General features: G+C 47.3%; 1 protein-coding gene across 1 annotated transcript; it reads right to left on the bottom strand.

Annotated features, from left to right (window-relative positions):
- Window positions 1–627: 627 nt before the first annotated feature.
- LOC120656937 (protein MODIFYING WALL LIGNIN-1-like) lies at window positions 628–2,534 on the bottom strand. The gene is made up of 3 exons (XM_039935179.1): window positions 1,883–2,534; window positions 1,588–1,793; window positions 628–1,476 (listed from the first exon to the last, which is right to left on the bottom strand). Exons 1-3 carry the CDS (start codon window positions 1,994–1,996, stop codon window positions 1,179–1,181), a joined length of 618 nt encoding a protein of 205 aa, XP_039791113.1. The 5' UTR covers window positions 1,997–2,534; the 3' UTR covers window positions 628–1,178.
- Window positions 2,535–23,104: the final 20,570 nt, after the last annotated feature.

Raw genomic sequence — 23,104 nt, 5'->3', positions numbered from 1 at the left:
AGCCGGGGAATCACATGGAATGTTCTGTTCATTTGAAACCATAAACTGTCGCCCCATACCTCTGCTACGCCGCCGCCCTGCAGGCTGCAGATTGAGTCGCTTCGGTTTCGCCAACCAGGTCACCATTTCAAGCTTTTACAACCGGACGAAACACGAAAGTGCACAGCAGCACAGGTAGTTTCATCTTGGACTCTTCTGCATCGCATAGGTCGCCCGCTTTGTTGGACGGGGGCGCACCCGATCCTGACTTGGAGATTGTACCATACCAAAACTGTCCCCTTTCCACAGATAGTGCCGTTCTCTAGGAAAATGCAGTTTTTCGAGAAGAATTTGACTGTCCACTCAACGATCCGTCTTTTCTTCTCCAGTTACTGTCATCGCTTTTTTTAGAGGACCTGTGAGTTCATCGCTAAGAATATTATTGCTGAGATTCTGGTAAAGAATGGGATAATACTTTTTTTCACAAATATCACTGTCCTGGCGAACTTTTCAGAAGCTGTTGAGCTCGATGCAACAATGTTCTTCTGAATTGTCAATTTGAGATGCATTTTGCAAGTTTGATGGGGCGCATCCGTTTTCTTGCTCGGTAAAGAGTATGAGTGGAGGGAAGTGTTCTGCTCTTACAGGTACTATGGAACTAGTTCCAAAGAATGTACATTATTAGAACCAGTTTGTCTACAGAGTACAGCGTCCAGATTCAGCCATAGAGACGAGCTGATTAGCTGAACATGGCCGCTAGCACCAACCACCAAGTTGTTGTGCAGAGAAACATGAAACAAACACTGAACAACAACTACAAAAATGAAATTTCTTTACGATTTATCTTTGCTTTTTGCAATGACATTTGACATGTGGCTACCATCATTTACATGCTGCGCACTGTCGTGTCAGTAATCGTGTCGGTAATGGGGACAGTAATTATGTACCTCTGTCCCGGCCGGCGGCTGCTAAATATCCAACTAACCGGCGGCAGCGTATATGCATGCGCCCCGGCGGCCCCACCCGTCCGGTCCGGCGGCCGCCTCCCACTTTCCCGATGCCCCGCCAGGCACCAGCCAGCCCACCACGCTGCCCCACCACGCGGCGCGGCCGTTTGCGCCGCCAACGTTGCCGCTCACCAACCGCCGCCTCCGGTTAGTCCGCCCCACTCCAGCCAGTCTGCCTGCTTGCCTCATTGATCATTGCTTGGATCGCCCGTCCGGTTGTTCGGCGTCGGCTGCAGCGCCCTCGGGATGCGTCCTGCTCGCGCATGCGTCCGGTGCCGCGGGTGCGGGCGCCATGGCCGCGGTCGGTTCGGTGGCGAAGGTGAGGCCGAGGGTGGTGAGCGCCGTGACGACGACCAGCGCCGCGGCGGCGCCGAACACGCCGTTCCTGGCCACGTAGCAGTCGCCGTCCATCCACCCGCGCCCGTACCGCTGCCCGTGGTTCATGCTCGCCGCGGTCGCCAGGAGGATCACTGCCACCGCGAAGCTCAACCTGCGTCCGAGCAACAACGCCGGGCCGACACGATTCAGCTCACTCCTGTCGCAGGAATTACGCATTCGTATATGCAAGTGCCGCCGCCACGGTCGTATTAATTTTACGTACCACGAGAGGGCCAGGAGGGCGATGAACGCGACGCGGCCCCTGGCGGCGGCGCTCTTCTTGGGCTTGGCGGCGTACGCGGTGGTCACGGCGGCGCTGGTGCCCACGAGCTGCGCCACGAGGAGGAACGCGATGGCGGCCACGCCCAGCTCGAAGGCGGAACTCCTGGGCAGCGAGCAGAGGCTGCCGTCCAGCTTCATGTCCTTGACCTGCGCGCACGGACAGACCAGCGCGGGCGTCAGATCCGGGGCGACCCGCGGCGTCTCGCCCGGGCGAGGAGGGCGGGGGCGTGGCGTACCTTGACTTTGCGGAACTCGGCGGCGACGGAGCAGGAGAAGGCGGTGGCGCTGAGGAGCGCGACGATGCCGCAGATGGCGGCGCGGCAGGACATACCCCTGCTCCCCTTCTCCATCGCGCCGCGCGCTCACCCCGAGCCGGATCGCTCCGTCCTTGCGCACCTAATCCGACCAGCAATTCCGCTCTCGGCTGCCTGCCTCTCTGTCCTTGGAAGCACGAGCGCGGACAACCGTTCGCGTCATCTGCGTCTGCCTCTACATATAAACTGCCCAATTTCCACGAGCAGGTCACCGCGAGGCGGCGGCTTGGTACTAGGAGCGGCGCGTTGAATCAGCCATGGTTGGTGGGTTGCGGAAGATGTTGGAAAAGGAAAGAGAGGGAGAGACGGGAGGAAAGACCCGGACGCTGCTAAACAATCACATGGGCGAGTCCATTTGTAGAATTGTTTAGCTATTTCGTGGTGGCGTAATGGAAGGGGGAGGAGGAGGCGAGGAGGAAGACGAAGAGGGAATTGGCAAAAGGAGAGGCTCCGAATTCGGATCCCCGCTTGCTGATCGAGTGGACGGGGACGGACGAGTGGACCGGTTGGCGGGCTAGCTTGGTCAGCCAAGGCAGGCCCCGTTTGGGGAAGGTGAGAGCTAGGAAAGCCCGCAAGGAAAGAACTATCATGCCTCAGCGTGACAACTTTTTTTTGAAAATATAAACAGCGTGGCCTCGTGGCGTCCCTGATCCTAATCCTAATCGCCCGCCCCGCACCAGCTACTGCTAGCTGCGATGCGATGCTGCAATTGTTTATGTGCCACGAGTGTTTGCCCGGCGCAGTTGTTTAGCGTCGCCTCGAGCCACTCGTGTCGTGCCATGATCGAGTCGCCCGGAAAGAAAACCATCCGGGCAATCAACTAGTAGAACAAAATGGTTACACCATAACTACCGAGATGTCAAATTCGGTAATTGTTTTTTTTGGAAAGGGGTTAACCCAGCTTTTAAAGAAATCAATAAAAGCTCGTAAATTCGGTAATTGTTCGTCAACGCGCTGCCTGCGATTGTATGCAACAGCGAGCTAGTACCAATCTACTTGTATCCTGGCGTTGCTGCACATGTGTGGGCGTCGCTTGCCACTCATGTCATGTCATCGTCGAGCGAGCCGCCCAGAAGGGCCGGCAGACACAAGAGCGAGTGGCGAAAGCCGGAGGGAAGCTTGAGAAAGACCGGGAGGGCGACAGGGGCGAGAGCAAGTAGGATTGCGAGGAATCGGCGATCTCCCCTTTGCGCCTTTCAACCCTCTCTTTGCCGCTGCCTTTGCGTCCGTGGGGAGGCAGCGCGACGGGGACGGGACGACGGGTGGCGCGGGGCGGGGCTGCATTTTCTTCCCGTCCATTTTCGGCGGTTGGGCTCGGTCTGGGCCTAGCGCTCCCCCCGCCAGTCTCGGGGGATCTCTCTCGATCCCTCCCACTCCCATCGCCCGGCACCGCCAGCCTCCTCGTTGGACTTCGCTGCCTACGGGCTACGGGAGGTGCGCGCGTGGCCCAGCGGTAAGTTGGGAACGGAGGATGATTCATTGGAACCTCGCCGCTTTTGGGGGGCCCCGGCTGCACGGCGACGGCGGCGAAAGGAACTCGCGCAACGCCTTCGTTCCGTGGCGATGACCTCCGCCGCCGTGACGACGACTTGACCTATCCTTACCGTCTGTTTGGTTGGAGTGCTGGGACAACCCGGATGGGTTCGACCCGTTTTTTTGTTTGGATAGGGGTTAGGTGAGGAATGGAGCCAATCCTAAGAAAATATACCTCCAAGATGCGGGTTGGACAGGTCCATCAAAATTCGGCGGACGGAGCCCCTCTGCTCGGGTTGGAGACGTCACACGCGAGTAAAATCACCCTCGCCCTTGTCCCTTCACGCTACCTCTCTCTCTCACCCTCCACTCTCGCATCTCACCAGAGACCCGCTCGCGGGGAGCGGCGGCCACCAGCGCCCGCAGACCGCACGCCGCCGGCCGGGACTGCCGGCCCCGCCAGCCCCGCCCGCGCCGCAGGCCTCGAAGCGCATGGCGCCGGCCGCGCGGGGGCAGGGGACCCCGTCGGTCCGCACGCCGCCGGCCCGCGCGGGGGGCAAGGGACCGGCCAGGACCGCTCGCTGCCGGCCCCGCCCGCGGGCTCGTTTCCAGGCCGTGCCGACACGGCCCCTCCTGGATGCGTGGTGACCGCCCCAGCAGTCCCCTCCCTCCACAGGTCCCTTCCATTGCTAAGGTAAATCCACTGCTATTTCTTGTAGATCCATGCTGGATTGTTCATTCTTATTCATGTGTCAAAGATGTTTGATGTAGATCCATGGTGGATTTGTGTTAGTACATGGAAACCCTAGATGTTTTTTTTTGCTAGGTCATTTGTAGTCACACTTTGAATATGTGGTATGTAGATGGATAAGAGGACCAAAGTATTCATTTGTGCTGCTGCTTCATATTGGTTCTTATCGATCATGGCAATTATTGGTCGGTCTAGGAAAAGAAAACGAGTGGCAAGAAGGGAAGGGATTACTTATGCCCCAATGTTTAAAAGGGATAGGAAGAGGATTGAGTACTTGAATGACAAAATTTGGAGGAATGACACAACTTGTGTAAACATGATGAGAATAAACAAAGCACGTTTCTTTCAGTTTTGTCAGTTGTTTAGAGATCATGCTTTACTTGAAGATACCGTTCATATGTGTGTAGAGCAGCAAGTGGCAATGTTTCTACACACTGTTGGACATAATGTTAGGAATAGAGTAATTGCAACCAATTTTGGGAGATCCGGAGAAACGGTCAGTCGTTATTTTAACAAAGTACTTCATGCTATTGGTGAGCTACGAGAGGATTATATTAGGCCCCCTTCATTGGACACTCCTGCTAAAATAGAAGTAGACACAAGGTGGTATCCTTACTTTAAGGTGTGCAGCTCAACCTTATGTCACATTCTAAATTTATTTTTTTGACAAACCTATAATTGTCCTAATCTTGACTTCTTTGAACATCACGTAGGATTGTATAGGAGCACTTGATGGTACACATATAAGAGCCACTATTCCAAAGGAAATGCAGCATGCTTTTCGTGGTAGATACAAGCATTGTACTCAAAATGTACTGACAGCCGTAGATTTTGACCAAAAGTTCACCTATGTCTTGGCCGGATGGGAGGGAACAGCACATGATGCACTAGTTTTATGTGATGCTTTAGCACGTGAGGATGGCCTTCATTATTGATTATGAAACTCAAGTAGATATTGTTATTGGTTGCTGCATCATTCATAATTGGGTGATTAAAGATGGGAGTGATGAATTCAATGAGCCAGATGACAATGATGAGAACATCCAGGACACCATATATGCTGGAACAGCAAGTGAGAATGCCATTATGCTCGCTTTTAGACAAGGCTTGGCTGACCAAATGTGGGCTGACCGTCAGAGCCATGGAAACTAGTATTTTATTTGTTTGGACAATGTAATCTGTGTTGTATTTTATTTGATTGGACAATGTCATCATTGTATTTGATGGCTGAAATTGTATTTGAGGACATATTTGTTTGCTACCTTGCTGAAATTATTGTTTGCTACCTTGCTGAAATTATTGTTTGCTATCTTGCTGAAATTATTGTCTCATGAAACTATGCTTTGCTGAAATGGACCAAATGTGGGCTGATACATTCTAATTGTATATTGCATTGTTAATTCTTGAAGGTAAATGGAACCAGAAGAGGCTAATGCAGGGATTGGTGGACATGCTACTTGGACTTCAACTTGGTCAGCCTACATGCTCGAATACCTTGCCGGTTTAGTGGTTAATGGCACCAAGACTTAATCTACCTTCAAGATGGTTCACTATAATGGCTATGCAAAGGCTCTCCAAGAGAAATTTGGCATTGTGCGCACTGGTGAGCAGGTTAAGAATCACCTTAAGACATGACAAAAGAAGTTTCGTAAAATATGTGACCTTCGTGGTTTGAGTGCTGCTAATTGGGATGAAGATACCTGCACTATAACTCTTGATGATGAGCACTACAACAATCATATTAAGGTATGGATGCTGTCCACATTTACTTGCTCACATAATATGTCAATATTATTGGCTGTAATTATTGTTCTCACATATCATAGTTGTTGTCCACATGTACATAATAGTAGTTGCTGAAATTGTACAAATATTGTAGGATCACAAGTCTGATGTTGATTTTCTGAACAAGCATATTCAACACTTTGAGGAGATGAACACAATATTTGGAAGTACCATGGCTACATGCAGGTTTGCAAAGGACTCAAGTGCACCTCTAGGTAGAGAGGATGGCGGTGCAGAGGATTGTGAGGCCGAGGAAACAGGAAAGAGTGATGGTGATGCCATTGCCAATGAAGGCAACAATGGGGCAACATCATCTGCAAGCAAGATCAACAAGATTGGCAAGACCAACAACAGCAAGAAGAGCAACAAGAGGTCGAGGCCTGATGTTGATCCATTGGTTGCTGCAATTAATAGAGGAAGTAACAAGATAGCCAAGGCGATAAAGGAAGTGGGCAAATCAGACAATGATGTGCCCTCAGATTTGTTTGACAACTTGATGGCTTTCAATGATAGTTTCAATGAGACTCACTTATCCTACTATTATGCCCATTTGGTCTCCCAACCTCACATAGCTAGAGCTTTCAACAGCCTGGCTTTTGACCATAAATTAAACTGGGTTGCAAAATATATTGCTGAAAACTACTCTGGGCAGTAAGGGTAAGTTTGTAGGCATGGGATGGTTCTTTTGTTGGTACCATATAGAACTTTATATTTGTGGTCTAAGTAAGCTTGTATCGTGCCATGTGGAGGCATTGAACTTCATATATATTGTAGCTGAATTTGGACTTGTATGGTGGCTGAAATGTAGCTGAATTGTGCTTGAACTTGGACTTATATGGTGGCTGAAATGTAGCTGAATTGTGCTTGAAATGATGCTGAAATGTTGCTCAAGTTGTGACATATATTTTGATGAAATTTGGAATTTGTGTTCAAATGTTGATCGGATTTAAATATTCAAATGGATTGTGCTGTTGAATGTAGGATTCAAAGTGACTGTGTTGTTGAATGAATTTGTGTGAGGGGGGTAAGATCACCAGAATGAGTGGAAGGTCATCAGATTTAGGTTTCATTCTAGTACATCCATCCAAACAGGAGATGGGTTGGTTCCAACCCGCGGCGGTCGTTCAACCAAACAACAAACTAGAGCGAACCCAACCTACCAACCAAATAGGGTGTAGGGTTGGAGCCAGCCCCCAAAGGAGGGTTGGAGCGGGTCCAACCCACTGAATCCCCATCCAAACACTAGCTTAGTGGCGGGCGGCGGGGCACGCGGTGCTGGATGATTGTGCGCGCTCGCACCACGAACGGACGATGCCGTCTGACTATCTCCATCGCCGGTGACCGATCGGTCATGTAGGGAAACGGGTAGGCTACGCTAGCATCACTACCGCATAAACCCAAGATACTTGCGAGTAGAAGATCATAGATCGTTACCACTAGACGCGCAGCGCAGCGGAAGAAGTCGCGCGTCGATGTAGAGGAAGTAGTCGATCACGTCCCACGAACCGAGCTCCTCGTACTTGATCCCAGCAGCCGATCAGCGCAGCAGTCGCAGCAGCGCCTCCACGGAGTCCACACGTACGGGGATGAAACGCCGGGCGTCAGTGTGCTAGCACCGCACGCACGGCAAGGGCGGCGGCCGAGAGAGAGAGGGAGGGGCGGCGGCTAGGGAGGTGGCGCGGCTCAGGTCTTCGCCCCCCTAGCCCCTCCCTCATATATATAGGGCGTACTAATGGGCTTCTATCTCATAGGCCCATTAGTAACCCTAATCCCTCTTGGATCAATATCCACTTGGGCCTTTAAACCGTATTGTGATGATGGGCTCTTGGGCATATCACCAACAATCTCCCACTTGCACTAGAGACAATCATACATGCAAGCTTTCCAACATTCCAAACCCTTAAGTGTGTGACCCGTTAGGTTCATGTGTAGGTGGTCGTGATCGGAAATCATTTCCGAATCACAAGTCAATAGCGGCACCTAGCAGGGCATAGTGACTCACAAATACACATAAAGATCATATCGGCCGAACCATAGATATACTCATACACCGATCCCTTTGCCACACGATACCAGTCAAGCTCAAAGCGAGATGCGTGCCACCTTTGTGATAGCTCGACCATTCTCTCGATCTAATAGTGGATTCTATTCATAACTAACATTTAGTCATCATGATTAACTCTTTAATCACTTTGGCATGGCCATGCACTTTCAAATCCAACTATCTCGAGGGGCCCAGAGATATCTCTCCCGTTATCTAGGAGGGGTAAATTCCATCTTGATCCGCTCACATCCCATTCCATGTTTCATGACATACCTGTAAGCTGCTTTTGTAACTACCCAGTCACAGAGTAGCGTTTAGCAGCCCCAAGATGCACCACTACACACAGTGAGAAACAATGGCGATCTCAGGTCTAAGGATTCAGTAGGTATAACACTCAAGAACAACTGATGGCACATACAAAATAACAATCCCAACATTGTCTTGGAGTGGGTCAATCCAACACCATGTTCACCAACATGTGTCCACATCATTAATCCGATATCTCCATATCCATGATCCGTGAAACATGATCATCAATTAATGCATGTGCTAGTCTCAACGTCGTTGTTGTCCCACACAACGACATAAACTAGGGATAATTTAGAATCATATCATTTTCAACAAAGAGTTTCACAAACAAGTCACATACTTGATAATCAATGTAAAATAATCATCCATGGAACAAATAACAATTATTTATCATTACATAAACATACTCATGACACAAAATCTCCCACGCACACTAGAATCACTGATGTAAGTATCTAATACCCATAGATCTCATGTGCGCCTCATGCTTTGGTTGTGGGAGAGGCTTCGTCAACGGATCAGCAACGTTTGAATCCGTGTGCACCTTGCAAACCTTCACATCACCTCTCTCAACAAAGTTACGGATGAGGTGATACTTTCGCAGTATATGTCTGGACTTCTTAGTTGTTCTAGGCTCCTTTGCTAGTGCAACGGCACCACTATTATCACAATAGAGGTCCACTGGTGTAGGGTCGAGATGGCGGACTAGAGGGGGGGTGAATAGTCCTTTCTAAAACTAATTGCGTCGGCTAACCGAAACTTATGTGGAATTGAAACTATTCGCTTAGCCAAGACTACACCCCTCTAACTATAACTTTAAGGCACCTCCAAAAAGATCCTACACAAAGCAAATGGAGTGCCAAGCTAGTAAGAGCTCTCTTAATAATTCTAAAGCCAAGTCACACAAGCCTAAGCACTAGTACTACACAAACCGGGGGAGCTCCTACACAATTCTAATGAGCAAAAGCACAAAGCCAACCTAAGCTCACTAGATGCTCAAGGACAAGGATACACAATCCAAATCCAAGAGCTCAACTTGCTTAGTTACACAATCTAAGCAAGAGCAACTAATTAAGCTACACAAGCTAACTAGATACACTAGGATCTCTACTTCTAGCTACACAAGCAAGAAGTTGATTAGCAAGCTACACAAGCTAACTAATCACTAGAGAGCAACTACACAAGCACAAGATATAGAAGAATGTAAATACAATGCTTGTGATTTGGAGAATGCAAACCACCGAGAAGAGTAGACAAAGTTGACACGGTGATTTTTATCCCGAGGTTCACTTGGTTGCCACCAAGCTAATCCCCGTTGAGACAAGCTCCAAGGTTGCCGCCGATCCTCTTGCTAGTGGTGACTCTCAAGTCACACTCGCCCACGTGGAGTGCTCACACCGAGCTCTAGCACATGATCCGGCCGGACCACTTGTTGCTCTTCACGTCTCGCTCAACTAGAGTTGCTCTTCGCGGCTCCCGCGGGGTGAGCACAATACCCCTCACAAACTCTTCTCCGGAGCACCGCACAAACTTCTTGCGGGCTTCAACGGAGTCTCTTGCCACCAAGCCGTCTAGGAGGTGGCAACCTCCAAGAGTAACAAGCACACCGGCTTGCAACACGATCACCTAGTGCCACTCGATGCAATCTCTCAAAGCAATCGCACTAGAATCGCTCTCTCACTCTATCAGATGATTACTATCAAATTAGAGTGAGTAGAGGGCTCTCAAGCACTCTCACACATGGACACCAAGTCCCCAAGGTGCTCTCTACACTCAAATGGCCGGCCACACCCTCTATTTATAGAGGGAGGCCCCAAACTAGCCGTTACACTCAAATCCCGTGAAAACTGAGTTTTCGCGGACTGTCCGCCTCACAAAAACCGGACCGTCCGCCATTTAAAACCAACGGCTAGAACTGTAATGATTATGTGTCAGAGTCGACCGTTAGAGCCCCGGGCGGACTGTCCGCGCCCCTGGGGCGGACTGTCCGCGGTTCAAAACTTCGAACCAACCGATTTGCAAACGTCTCTGACTAAATCTGGAAGTTACCGGCGGACTGTCCGCTCCCCAGGGGCGGACTGTCCGCAGTTCAAAACGTGAGCACACACAGAAACCGCAGTGTTTCTGTCCCAGAAATTTCAGTAGGAGGCGGACCGTCCGCCCCCAAGGACCGGACGGTCCGCAGGTCATTTTGGGCACCCAAGACAGAACAACCAAGTTTCTGCGCCCGTTTCAGCTTTTAAAGGCGGACCGTCCGCCCCCATGGACCGGACGGTCCGCAGGTCATTTTGGACCACCCACAGAGCCAAAAACGGTTCTGTTTGAGCTCAACCGAGATAACGGCGGACCGTCCGCCCCTCAAGGGCGGACCGTCCGCAGGTCTAGGGCGGACCGTCCGCAGGTCTATTTCCAGCAGAAATGTACCTCGGTAAAACGACCATAACTCTTAGCTCCGATGTCCAAATTAGGTGATCTTGGACTCTATGGAAAGCTAATTCAGAGGGCTACACAACCCAACTGAATACTTGATCCAAAACACAATGGATCAAAGCAGTATTCCACTCCAAGAGCCACCTAATTTCCGGAGAACACCGAAAAACCTTTCTTACTTCCCAATGTTGATCAACATCAACTCCAACTCTTTCTCCTTTGCAAATGTGCCAACACAACCACGTGAACAACACCATGTGCATGTGTGTTAGCATTTCACAATCATTTTCAAAGGATTTTCACTTGATCTCACCACGCCACTCGATCCTAGCTACATTGCAATGTTAGATCGCTCAAGTGGCACTAGATGACCGATATGCAAACAAGTTTGCCCCTCTTGATAGAACGGCCATCTATCCTAAATCCGGTCATGCACTTCTCTACACAACCTTTGACCGGTGAAATGAAATGCCCTACAAGTCATACCTTTGCCTTGCGCATTCCATTTCATCTTTCCAAATATTGATGCCACACAAGCACCAAACTCCATCAAGCCTTTTGATCATCTTCATGAGTCAACACTTGGCTTGATCTTCCTTGAATGATATGATCCACTCCATATCATCACATGACCTCTTTGGTCCATCGATCTTGACCTTGCTCGCTCTTCACCGTTGCCTCGGTCCATTGGCGCCAAATCTTGCCCAAGCTTCACCGCCTCGCGGTCCATCGCTTCAAAGCCTTGACTTGCCCTTCTCCATTGCAACCGGTCCATCAAGCCAAGCATTGTCTTGATCTTCTCCACTTTGGTCACATGACACCATGTCATGTCTCATATGCAATGAGCTCCTCGATCACACTATATGAGCATAGCATCAACCCTTAGCCATTTCTCCACCATGGCACATGTTGCTCATACTAGTGTCTTTGTGTGGACTAATTTCCTGTGTATCTCAACATAAACACTTATTAGTCCACCTAAGTTGTCACTCAATTACCAAAACCAAACAAGGGCCTTTCAACTGGACTGGACGCACTAGGAACAACACCCAAGTCAGAAACAAACTTTCTGATCCAAACAGCTTCTTTTGCAGCTTTGGAAGCTGCAATATACTCGGCCTCTGTCGTCGAATCAGCCACCGTATCTTGCTTGGAACTCTTCCAGCTCACTGCCCCACCATTGAGGCAGAAAACAAAACCGGATTGCGATTTGGAGTCATCTTTGTCTGTTTGAAAACTAGCATCGGTGTAACCCTTTACAAGGAGCTCATCTTCGCCTCCAAATATTAGGAACATATCCTTAGTTCTTCTCAAGTACTTAAGGATACTCTTTACAATTGTCCAGTGAGGTTCACCGAAATCTGACTGATACCTGCTCGTAACACTTAGAGCAAAGGAAACATCTGGGCGCGTGCAAAGCATAGCATACATGATTGACCCTATGGCTGAAGCATAAGGAATCGTACTCATTCTCTTTTGCTCATCAGGTGTCGTAGCACACTGACTCTTGCTTAGAGTAATGCCATGTGACATTGGCAAGAAACCTTTCTTGGAATCTTGCATATTGAACCGATTCAATATCTTGTCAATGTACGTGTCTTGGCTCAATCCAATTAGCCTTTTTGATCTATCTCTATAGATCCTAATACCCAGAATATAAGCCGCCTCTCCTAAATCCTTCATCGAAAAACTCTTTTTCAATGAGGTTTTAACGGCTTCAAGCATTGGAATATCATTTCCGATCAGTAATATGTCATCCACATATAGGACCAGAAACACAAGTGCGCTCCCACTAGCCTTTTTGTAAACACAAGGCTCATCTTCATTCTTGATGAAGCCAAAACCTTTGACTACTTCATCAAAACGAATATTCCAACTCCGAGATGGTTGCTTCAATCCATATATGGACCTCTGAAACTTACATATTTTCCCAGCATTTTTAGGATCGACAAAACCTTCAGGCTGTGTCATATACACATCCTCACTTAGATGTCCATTAAGGAAAGCGGTTTTGACATCCATTTGCCATATCTCATAGTCATAATATGCGGCAATTGCTAGGAGAATCCGAACAGACTTTAGCATTGCGACGGGCGAAAATGTTTCCTCATAGTCAACACCTTGAATTTGTCGGAAACCTTTCGCCACCAATCGTGCCTTATAGATGTGAACATTTCCATCCATGTCTAATTTTTTCTTAACTATCCACTTACAGTCGACAGGTCTTACACTATCAATCTGATCGACCAAGTTCCAAACTTAATTATCATGCATGGATTTTAACTCGGATTCCATGGCTTCAAGCCATTTGTCGGAGTCGGGTCCCATCATTGCTTCTTTGTAGGTCAAGGGCTCATCATTTTCCATCAATAATACATGGCGCTCCTCCGTAATAAGGAGGTTGAGATTGTTAGTAGCGCGACGTGCCCTTATAGACCTTCGTGGGACTGGTGCCTCAACTACGGGTTGTGCAACATCTTGCACATCCCGTGGATCTTCAATGGGTGCTGAAACAGTTTCGGGTGTTTCCTGAATTTCTTCAAGTTGCACCTTGCTCCCACTAAATCCTTTTGAGAGAAACTCCTTTTCTAAGAAAACACCATTGCGTGCGACAAACACTTTGCCTTCCGCCTTATTGTAAAAATAATATCCTTCAGTTTCTCTAGGATACCCCACAAAGAAACATTTGTCTGACTTTGGAGTGAGCTTATCTGACATCAAACGTTTGACATAAGCCTCACATCCCCAAACTTTGAGAAAAGATAATCCAGGACGCTTCCCAGTCCATATCTCATATGGTGTCTTCCCAATAGACTTACTTGGAACCCTATTCAGTGTGAACGCAGCAGTTTCAAGAGCATAACCCCAAAATGACAATGGAAGATCAGCTTGGCTCATCATGGACCTAACCATGTCCAACAAGGTTCGATTCCTCCGTTCGGATACCCCATTCCATTGAGGCGTTCCGGGCGGAGTTAGCTGCGGAATAATTCCACATTGCTTCAAATGATCACCAAATTCAAGGCTCAAATATTCTCCTCCACGATCAGATCGCAGAAATTTAATTGTCTTGCCTAATTGATTTTGTACTTCATTCTGAAATTCTTTGAACTTTTCAAACGATTCAGACTTGTGCCTCATTAAGTAGATATAACCATATCTACTAAAGTCATCAGTGAAAGTAATGAAGTACTGAAAACCACCTCTGGCTATTGAGCTCATTGGTCCACATACATCGGTATGTACAAGTCCCAACAAGTCACTCGCCCTCTCACTCTGACCAGTGAAAGGCGCTTTGGTCATCTTTCCAAGCAAACAAGACTCACATGTGTCAAATGATTCAAAATCAAATGAGATTAACAATCCATCTTTATGGAGTTGTTCAAGTGCGCTTCTCATTTATATGACCTAAGCGACAATGCCAAATAAAAGTGGGATTCAAATCATTTGGTCTAAGCCTCTTAGTATTAATGTTACAGACAGATTTATCCTCAAGATCAAGAACATATAATCCATTCACCAATGGAAAATGAGCATAAAAAATACCATTGCAAAAGATAGAACAACGTTTGTTCTCAATTACAATCTTAAAATCACCAACTTCTTCCAAACATGAAGAAGAAATAATGTTCTTGCTCAAAGCAGGAATGCAATAACAATTATTTAATTCCAAAACTAATCCGGAGGGTAGAGACAAGTGGTAGGTGGCGACCGCCAACACCGCAACCTTTGCGCCATTGCCGACCCGAACGTCCAACTCGCCTCTTGCAAATCTTCTAGTCTCACTTAGACCCTGCAACGATTTGCAAGTGTGAATCATCGATCCAGTATCAAATACCCATGATTCACTAGAAGATAATGCAATATTTATTTCTATAACATTTATACCTGAAGTGGAAGTCTCACTTCCCTTCTTCTTCTTCTTTTCTTCCAAGTACTTCTTGCAGTTCCTAGACCAATGTCCCTTTTCATGACAGTGGAAGCATTCATCTTCAGAAGTAGGGACAGATTTGGCCTTAAGTGCTGGCTTTAGCTTAGAGCCCGAGGACTCACCACCGGAACTCTTTTCCTTGCCTTTACCTTTGGGATTAGGAGGCGTCCAACGCTTCCTCTTTTTGTTCCCCTTCTGAATCATCATCACATGATTGGGATTCTTCTTAATGCTCTCCTCTGCTGTTTTTAGCATCCCATGCAACTCACTCAATGTTTTATCCAAGCCATTCATCTGAAAGTTCATGATAAAAGGCTCATAGCTCGCCGGGAGCGACTGGAGAATAACATCAGTAGCCAAGTCTTGGTGAAGTTCAGAACCAAGTCTATCCAAAGTCTCAATTTAACCAATCATTTTGATCACATGAGGACTGACTGGGCTACCTTCTGCCAGCTTGCACGCAAACAAGGACTTTGAGATATTGAACCTCTCAGTCCTGGCTTGGTTCTGAAACATCCCACGCAGCCCCTCGATCATGGTATGAGCATCTGCATGCTCATACTGCTTCTGCAGATCAGGGGACATGGTGGCGAGCATCAGACAGCTGACATCAAGTGAGTCATTGCAGTGCTTCTCATAAGCTCTGCGATCAGCAATAGTTGCATTGTCAGGGAGATCATCAGGATATGGCTGCTCAAGAACATACTCCTTTTTCTCTTGTCTGAGGACAATTCTCAGATTGCGGTACCAATCAATAAAGTTTGTTCCATTCAACTTTTCTTTCTCAAGAACAGAACGCAAATTGAAAGCGGAATTGTTACTGGCAGACATGATCTACAACATTAAAGTAAAGCAAGATTTCAGCACTAAGTTTATGTAAAGACTTTCATTAACTGATTTAACAAAAGACAACCTACTATATCAAAGTCATCTTCCCTCTAATGACATATAGTAGTTCAAGATCCATAATCACTAAATTTCTAGTGAGCTTTAGCATCACGGCTAGAAAAGTAGTGATACAGGTAAGTAACAAATTACTAATCACATCTCTATGCGACTCTTGTTTGTTGGGTGGCATCCAATGCCCCGGCCCCAACCCTATGCCTTAAAGCCCAAAACTGTTTTGATAGCTTTGCTGAGTAAACCAATACTATGCTTGTGAATGTCCGACATCCACCCTATACAAAAGTGATAGCTGAGGGTACTCTACTTTGGTAAACCTACCACACAACGATCAAAATTTATAGGTGCAGCTATTGGTAAAAGGCATCAAAAACTCAAACTTTTCTGAGGGAAGCTATTCTATCATGATTAAAGCATCCACCATATGTAAAAGCATGAAAGAATAGTATGACAGAAAAATAAACATCACAGGCATATAATCATATTATATTGTGAATAGTATGGCCTCTTGCATCACAATGGGCTCCATCGCCATGGCTCCAAGGTGACCTCCATTGCCATCCGTTCTGTCTTGCGGTGATCATCATCGCCATCATGATTGAAACCTCCATGAAAAGATACTAAGCTACTACATCTAATAGCTAGTGAAATAATTACATGAGGATTCAAACATCACAAGTCGACACGCAGGTCGTTATACAATAATGGTGCAACCTCAACCCGGTTGTGTTAACTTGCGACACGCAGGCCGCACAAAACATCACATACATCATCACATGACATTGAGGCCATACCATTCACATTACACCCTGCAAAAACAAGTTAGGCGTACGACGTGTTCTACCAAAGTAGCGCTTGGGAAGCCGCTACAGCGAGAAAGCAACGGCGGTCTCAGGGCAGCGCCCTGAAAACCTCACGGAATTACACAGATCGCATCTATGGAATCCCTATGAAAATCTCATCAGAGTGATCGCATCACCTCAAATCCGAGCCATTCATAATGCCTCAATTTTCACTAGGTCAATCACCTTGACCGTGCAAACTTTGCACTTGAGAAGACTGCATCTACACATGACCTTGATCTGTTGGTTCAATCTGCTGACTATGCACACAGTTAGTCCCGATGGTGATTCCAGCCGGTAGGGACATGTCGTATGCATAACAGAGAAAGAACACGAACTAATCTTTTGTCATATGCCGCGCAATCAACTCGCTCCAGTTTTAACCCCTTATGACCAATTGATCTAATCAAACCGTGCAAAAATAATAGATCCAATCTACTACAACAACATATCACCTATATGCAAAAGATCCAGACCAAAATGTAGGGAAACGGGTAGGCTACGCTAGCATCACTACCGCATAAACCCAAGATACTTGCGAGTAGAAGATCATAGATCGTTACCACTAGACGCGCAGTGCAGCGGAAGAAGTCGCGCGTCGATGTAGAGGAAGTAGTCGATCACGTCCCACGAACCGAGCTCCTCGTACTTGATTCCAGCAGCCGATCAGCGCAGCAGTCGCAGCAGCGCCTCCACGGAGTCCACACGTACGGGGATGAAACGCCGGGCGTCGGTGTGCTAGCACCGCACGCACGGCAAGGGCGGCGGCCGAGAGAGAGGGAGGGGCGGCGGCTAGGGAGGTGGCGCGGCTCTGGTCTTCGCCCCCCTAGCCCCTCCCTCATATATATAGAGCGTACTAATGGGCTTCTATCTCATAGGCCCATTAGTAACCCTAATCCCTCTTGGATTAATATTCACTTGGGCCTTTAAACCGTATTGTGATGATGGGCTCTTGGGCGTATCACCAACAGGTCATGTCGGGGAGACGAACCCCGCGCGCGGGCCCTGCAAGAGATGCTGGGCAAAGCTCGTCCGCGGCAATCGTTGACCATCATCTGGTCGCACGGGCCGCCTTGTCAGCGACACCGCAGTCCGACGTGGACTGCTTTCTTATCCTCATCATCTCCAGACAACCCCCCCCCCCCCCCCCCCCCCCGGTTGCCCACCAACGAAACCGTTGTCCGCCCATGGTTGCGTCTCGTCGCTCCGTCAACGGGCATGGACCCAGCAACCCGGTTGAACATTCGCAGCGTTGCTGTAGGTGCGGGCTGCCGTCTTCCTCCGGGGGAATTCGATCAGGATTCGTGAAAGAGGACCAGAATGGTAGTGGATAACGCCATTAACGGTCTCGACGTATGGCCGATCTACTCGCGATGTTTAGACTGCGGCGGAATCGTGCCGCGACACGCCGCCTGCGCTTAGCATGATTCTGGCAAAAAAGGTGCCCTGTGGCTAGCTGTAGGCCTGTGACAAAAGTTTATGAACGTTTCGGGTTTACTTGGCGAAGCAAGGCATCTGTCAAACAATTGTGTATCTGGTAGGCTAGTGACGCCTTTCCCGAGCCTACGGGACAGGAATCATGTTCCTTTGTGCAAATGACGTACCAACAATTGGTGTATCCGGTAGGTTAGTCGCAGCTTCAATCCCAAGTTACCTTGATAGTTGACACATGCTAGCTGGTAAATTGCTCCCCCTAATATTCGGTAGGATTAGTAATGGCATCGTCCATTGGAAAAGCTATACAGGCCTATAGATAAGAAAATAACTGAAAAAAAATCGAAGACAAATAAGGTGGCATAACATAAGTTGCTTTACCAAATGGAAAAAAAATATAGATCATGTAATTCAAAGTTCCGAAATGTCTCAATTTTGGATTCAAAGAGGGACACCTTTTCGAGGGAAAAAAATGTTTGTTATAAAGCTGCTCTTTCCTAAAGAAGGAACCATGGTAGGCCCGGCCCAACGTGTATATGCATTCCACTACAATATAACCCAATAACGGCAGATTGTTTCGGGAAATCTATACATCGTGCGCTACTCGCGAGCGATCAGTTGCGTCTTCCTGCGCCACATATTCGGCCCTTTTCAATTTCTAAGGCCCATTTGGCATATGGCCCATATTAATCTTGCGATTTGACTTTTCTACCGACCAGTCTTTTTTTCTATTGGGTTAATTGGATTAGTACCATTATAATTTTTCAAGATTGGAGATATACCACTACAATTCTTTATATTTGAGATATACTATCAGAATATATTTTTCTCCACTTTGGACCCACACGCAGCATATACGAGTTTGGTATTTTCATGTATGGACCTATTTGCCTCTCTCCCTCTCTCCCATATGTCCCCATGCTCCAGTACGTCACGCGCGCCGCTCAGGAACCCTAGCCGCCGGAGTTGATCCTCGGCCCCCGCTGCCGCACGGTCGACCAGAGGAGGCGCTGCAGCGGTCGCTTGCTAGCCGCGGGCGCACAGGCCCCTGCTTGCCGCCCAGCAGGCCCCTCCAGCGGTGTGCATTGAAGATGAAGATGAACACTTCAAATATCAGTTGTTTTTACATTCAAATCAATTTATTATATTCAAATCAATTTATCACCGCACCTCTTAGTCCAGTTGAGGTATACTGTACTTCAGAACTTGGATTTCAAATCAATTTATCATATTCATTGGATCACTCACTCCAATTATGACACATTTCTGAATGATGCTATTAGTCAGAACACTCAGAAATACCTGTCCCGATCCAACAGGGGCGGCAGGCATGGGCCTGCGCGCCCGCGGCAGGCAGGGCGCAGGCAGGCGACCGCTGCAGCGCCTCCTCTGGTCGACCGTGCGGCAGCGGGGGGCGAGGATCAACTCCGGCGGCTAGGGTTCCTGAGCGGTGAGCGTGGCGTATTAGAGCATGGCGACGTACTGGAGAGAGGGAGAGGGGCAAATAGGTTCATACGTAAAAAAATCAAACTTGTATACACTGCATGTGGGTCTAAAGTGAAAAAAGATGTATTCTAGTAGCATATCTCAAATATGAAAAATTATAGTGGTATATCTTCAACTTTGAGAAATTGTAATGGTACCAATCCAATTAACCCTTTTCCGTCTGTGTCTACCTTTCAACGTCTCACTTACTGGAGTAGTCGCTGTCTCTCACTCTCTCTGTTTGTTTCTTCCATCCGCTCCTTCCCCTGCTTGTCGCTCGCTCTCTGTTTCTTTCTGTGCTTTGCTTTGCGGCGACAACAAAGCAATAAGCAAAGCTATATATCCATGCTTTTTTTTCTTTGCTTCTTCAACAACCATAAACTCCTACCAACATTCAATGCATACGTTTAAGTTTCTCGTCAAGTGTTGATTCTAAAATGAGCAAGTCATCTACTTTTATGCACTGAATAATGATGATGAGCAAACCGTACCATCCATCAATCTTCGCCTCTGAACAAACTTTTGAAAAAGTTTCATAAAACATTTAAAATTGTTCAAAACATTCTTCTCTTGTTCCACAAATGCACCCGGAACTTTGGAAAAAGTTTCCTAGAACAAAACTTCGCAAATGGTTCAGTCCAAACATATTACAATATTCCAAAATTTTCAAACATGTTAAAAAAATATAGCCAGAAATTGTGAAAAAGTTTCACAAAATTTTAAAATGTAGCCAGAAAATGTTTGAAACTTTGGAGATGAACATACGCTACATAGCTTTTTTTCGATGCGCTTACATAGCTCTTTTTTTTTACATACGCTTACCACGAAATAAAAAGCGGGCCTCCATCACATTTTGGCCCACGACAGATCCGCGCCGGGGATGCGCCTTTTTTATTTTTATATTTTTCGAAAACATTTTTTACAGAAATATATTTTCAATATCACAATTTACAGTTTTGTACCCCTACCGCCCGGCAGGGGGGCGGCAAGGGGCCTGCCGCCCAGCAGCGGGGCGGCAGGGACTTATATGTAAATTTAAAAAAAAATTATTTGCGCGGGAGCCCTTGGCGGGAGCCTGCCGCCCCCCTGGCGGGCGGCAGGCTCCCTGCTGTAGACAGCTTCCTGTGGCCATTAGATGTGTTTTAGATATGGATACAAATAAAAATCATTAGTAAAGAACATGAATATGAAACGTATAAGCTAGCAATTCACACACAAATGCAAATGAGAACGAAATAGGTGAGTATGAGAACGAAATAAGTATAACATGATGACATGTCCATAACAAAAATACAGAAACAACTAGAAGCACATCCTAAGCACCCCGGCCACCCCGGCCATGTCGACCTCTTTTACGCTGAGCGTGGACGTGGTCTGTAGAGTATGTGTGTCGCTCTGGAGGCCCTATGTCTCTACCTGGACGTCCGGTTGGCACAGGTGTCTGGAAGGTAATATCGGCTTGCGGGTTAGGTGTAGAAAATAACCGACTCCAATCTTCGAAGTTCGCCTCAAAGGTATCCTGTGTGGGCCCTATACAGTAGCAATTAAGATATCTTAATATCGTCTTATAAGTCATATATTTTGGTATATATTCATCATACGTACCTGGTGGTGGTGGATACGAGGAATGACAAATATCAGGAAGCTGGTGGTGCGATCCTGTAAACCGTTCAAATTATTTAAAATATTTATAGAGATAAGAAGCACATGATAAATTCGGGCTACAGATTAGGTATTTACCTTGCGTTCCTTCTGCTGTCGCCGTAGGGTAATACGAAGAAGGTCCAGCATCATACCCCTGTTGTGATCCTATATGTAAATACAAAAGGAATTAGACTTCATACCACAATTAATTGAAATTAAGATATTGACTATATGTTTACCGAAAGGTCGTGGTGGTGCCTGTGTTGGTTGAAATGACATCCCTGCAGCTGGTGCCATGGTACTAAACTGAGTCCCTCCGTGAGGTTGGTAAGGTGGGTGTGCATCACCTGTATGGACTGAGAATTAATTGTTGGCTTCAAAGTAGGAAGTTAGTAAGTATCCTCACGTACCTGGATAATGCTACTGAGACCAATAAGGTGCTTGGGAAGACTGCTGCTGTGTGGGACCACAAGGAAACGACGTCGAGGCTTGAGACGAACCGTACGAGTCATCGTACGATGTCCGGCTACCAAAGGCTTCAAGCATGGAATGAGATCTTTGTGAAACTCGGGTCCAGGCCGACTCTTGCTCATTCCTATCCATCATAGATCCCCCTCGAATCCTCATCAAATTCGCCCTGGCATCTAAGTCCATCAACCTGCACATTTCAAACCGCAAGCAAGAAAAAAAAAGCATTAACACTGTAATCCAAAGTATTTGAAAAGCGATGATAACTTTGGCTCACCTCCCCAGCTAATGCTTCGTCCCTATGTCGTGCGTACCCATCCTGTGCTGTCGCAACATGCGGCTGTGGTTGCATGTCAGCATATATCAAGCGGCAACGAGTCTGAGGCTGGTACCAGCTCAGGTACGCCCTGTACGAAGCCTCCGTGTGTGCAGGGGTCGCAAGCACCACGTTCTCCTCTGCCTGGTCCCAGCCATCGACCCAAGGCTGCACCCTTGTCACCCACATGTTGGAGAAGGGTTGGCCAGTCCTCGATAAACTAAATATTGAAAACAATTTAGTCAAATATGATTAGTTAACTATACAATGCATAGTCACTGAAATAGTATATGAATTGTTACCTGTGGTCATGGCGTTCGACCCGATCCAATGCTGACGGCACAGGATACAACTGCCTTTGACCGAACTGTCTCCTGACTCTGTCCGGGCAGTGAGCCTCAATGTAAACGTCGTACACCAACGCTGTAGTTGTCATCCATAAGGCCTGGTCCTGAAAGCAAACCGAAGATATCCCGATCGGTGCATGAGTGTTTATAGCCAACTCGGAGTAGGGCTCCCACACGACGTCTTCAGGTGTCAACCGATCAAACTCAGCCACAAAATCAGGATAGGCCCGACGAGACTGTACGTGGGCCCACCTCTTCTGCACAAAATTAATAATAATATGTACAAATAAGAAATACAAAGAGAGTAAAACAAAGCAACAGAATTGCCAACAGAATAGTACGAGTAGCAGTTATTTCCGTACCTGACGAGCGTACCAGAGAGTCCCCATGGTGGGCCTATCGTCCTCGGTGTCACCGTACATATCCAGCTCATACGGTGAGTGGTCGACAAGCGGGCGACCAATTGCTATCCTCTCGTACGACCAAAGCTGTAGCAGAATTGGACATCCTGTAAGAATTGCATTGTGCTTATTTTGTACCGATGCCTTGCAGAGGCCACGGTACGTGGCTGCAAGTACCGCTGCACCCCAACTGTATTGAGGCATTTCCTCCACAGCTGCCTCTGCGATCTCCAGTGCGTAAGGCACAAGCACCCTATCCACATAGGCCCCGTGTGAGTTGTTGAACATTATGTATCCAAACAACCACAACAGGTATGCCTCAAGGGATCGAGTGACGCTATCATCATCAGCATCATGTGCCAAATTGTCGGGCTGCATAGAAATGATGAACATTTATGAGTACGAGATCAATTATAAAATAAAACCATAACTGCACTAGTAAAAAGCATAACTCTAACATTAATCGTTCCATAACAAGGTATGTACCTGGAACTGGAGGATCCATGCCTTGGCAGGGCCTGTTGCTTTTGGGTGCTCTTCTACATCAATCGCGATGTCAATATTTGCAAAACGCTCTTCTA

The sequence above is a fragment of the Panicum virgatum genome, chromosome 1N (genome assembly GCF_016808335.1).
Source record: "Panicum virgatum strain AP13 chromosome 1N, P.virgatum_v5, whole genome shotgun sequence".
Classification (NCBI taxonomy): domain Eukaryota; kingdom Viridiplantae; phylum Streptophyta; class Magnoliopsida; order Poales; family Poaceae; genus Panicum; species Panicum virgatum.
This window is presented reverse-complemented; position numbering and strand designations above follow the sequence as displayed.

Coding starts and splice junctions, on each gene's coding strand:
- LOC120656937 (XM_039935179.1), bottom strand. CDS start 1,996: ATGGAGAAGGGGAGCAGGGGTATGTCCTGCCGCGCCGCCATCTGCGGC. Junction 1,794..1,882: donor CCGAGTTCCGCAAAGTCAAG/GTACGCCACGCC, acceptor CCGTGCGCGCAG/GTCAAGGACATGAAGCTGGA. Junction 1,477..1,587: donor GCCCTCCTGGCCCTCTCGTG/GTACGTAAAATT, acceptor GCTCGGACGCAG/GTTGAGCTTCGCGGTGGCAG.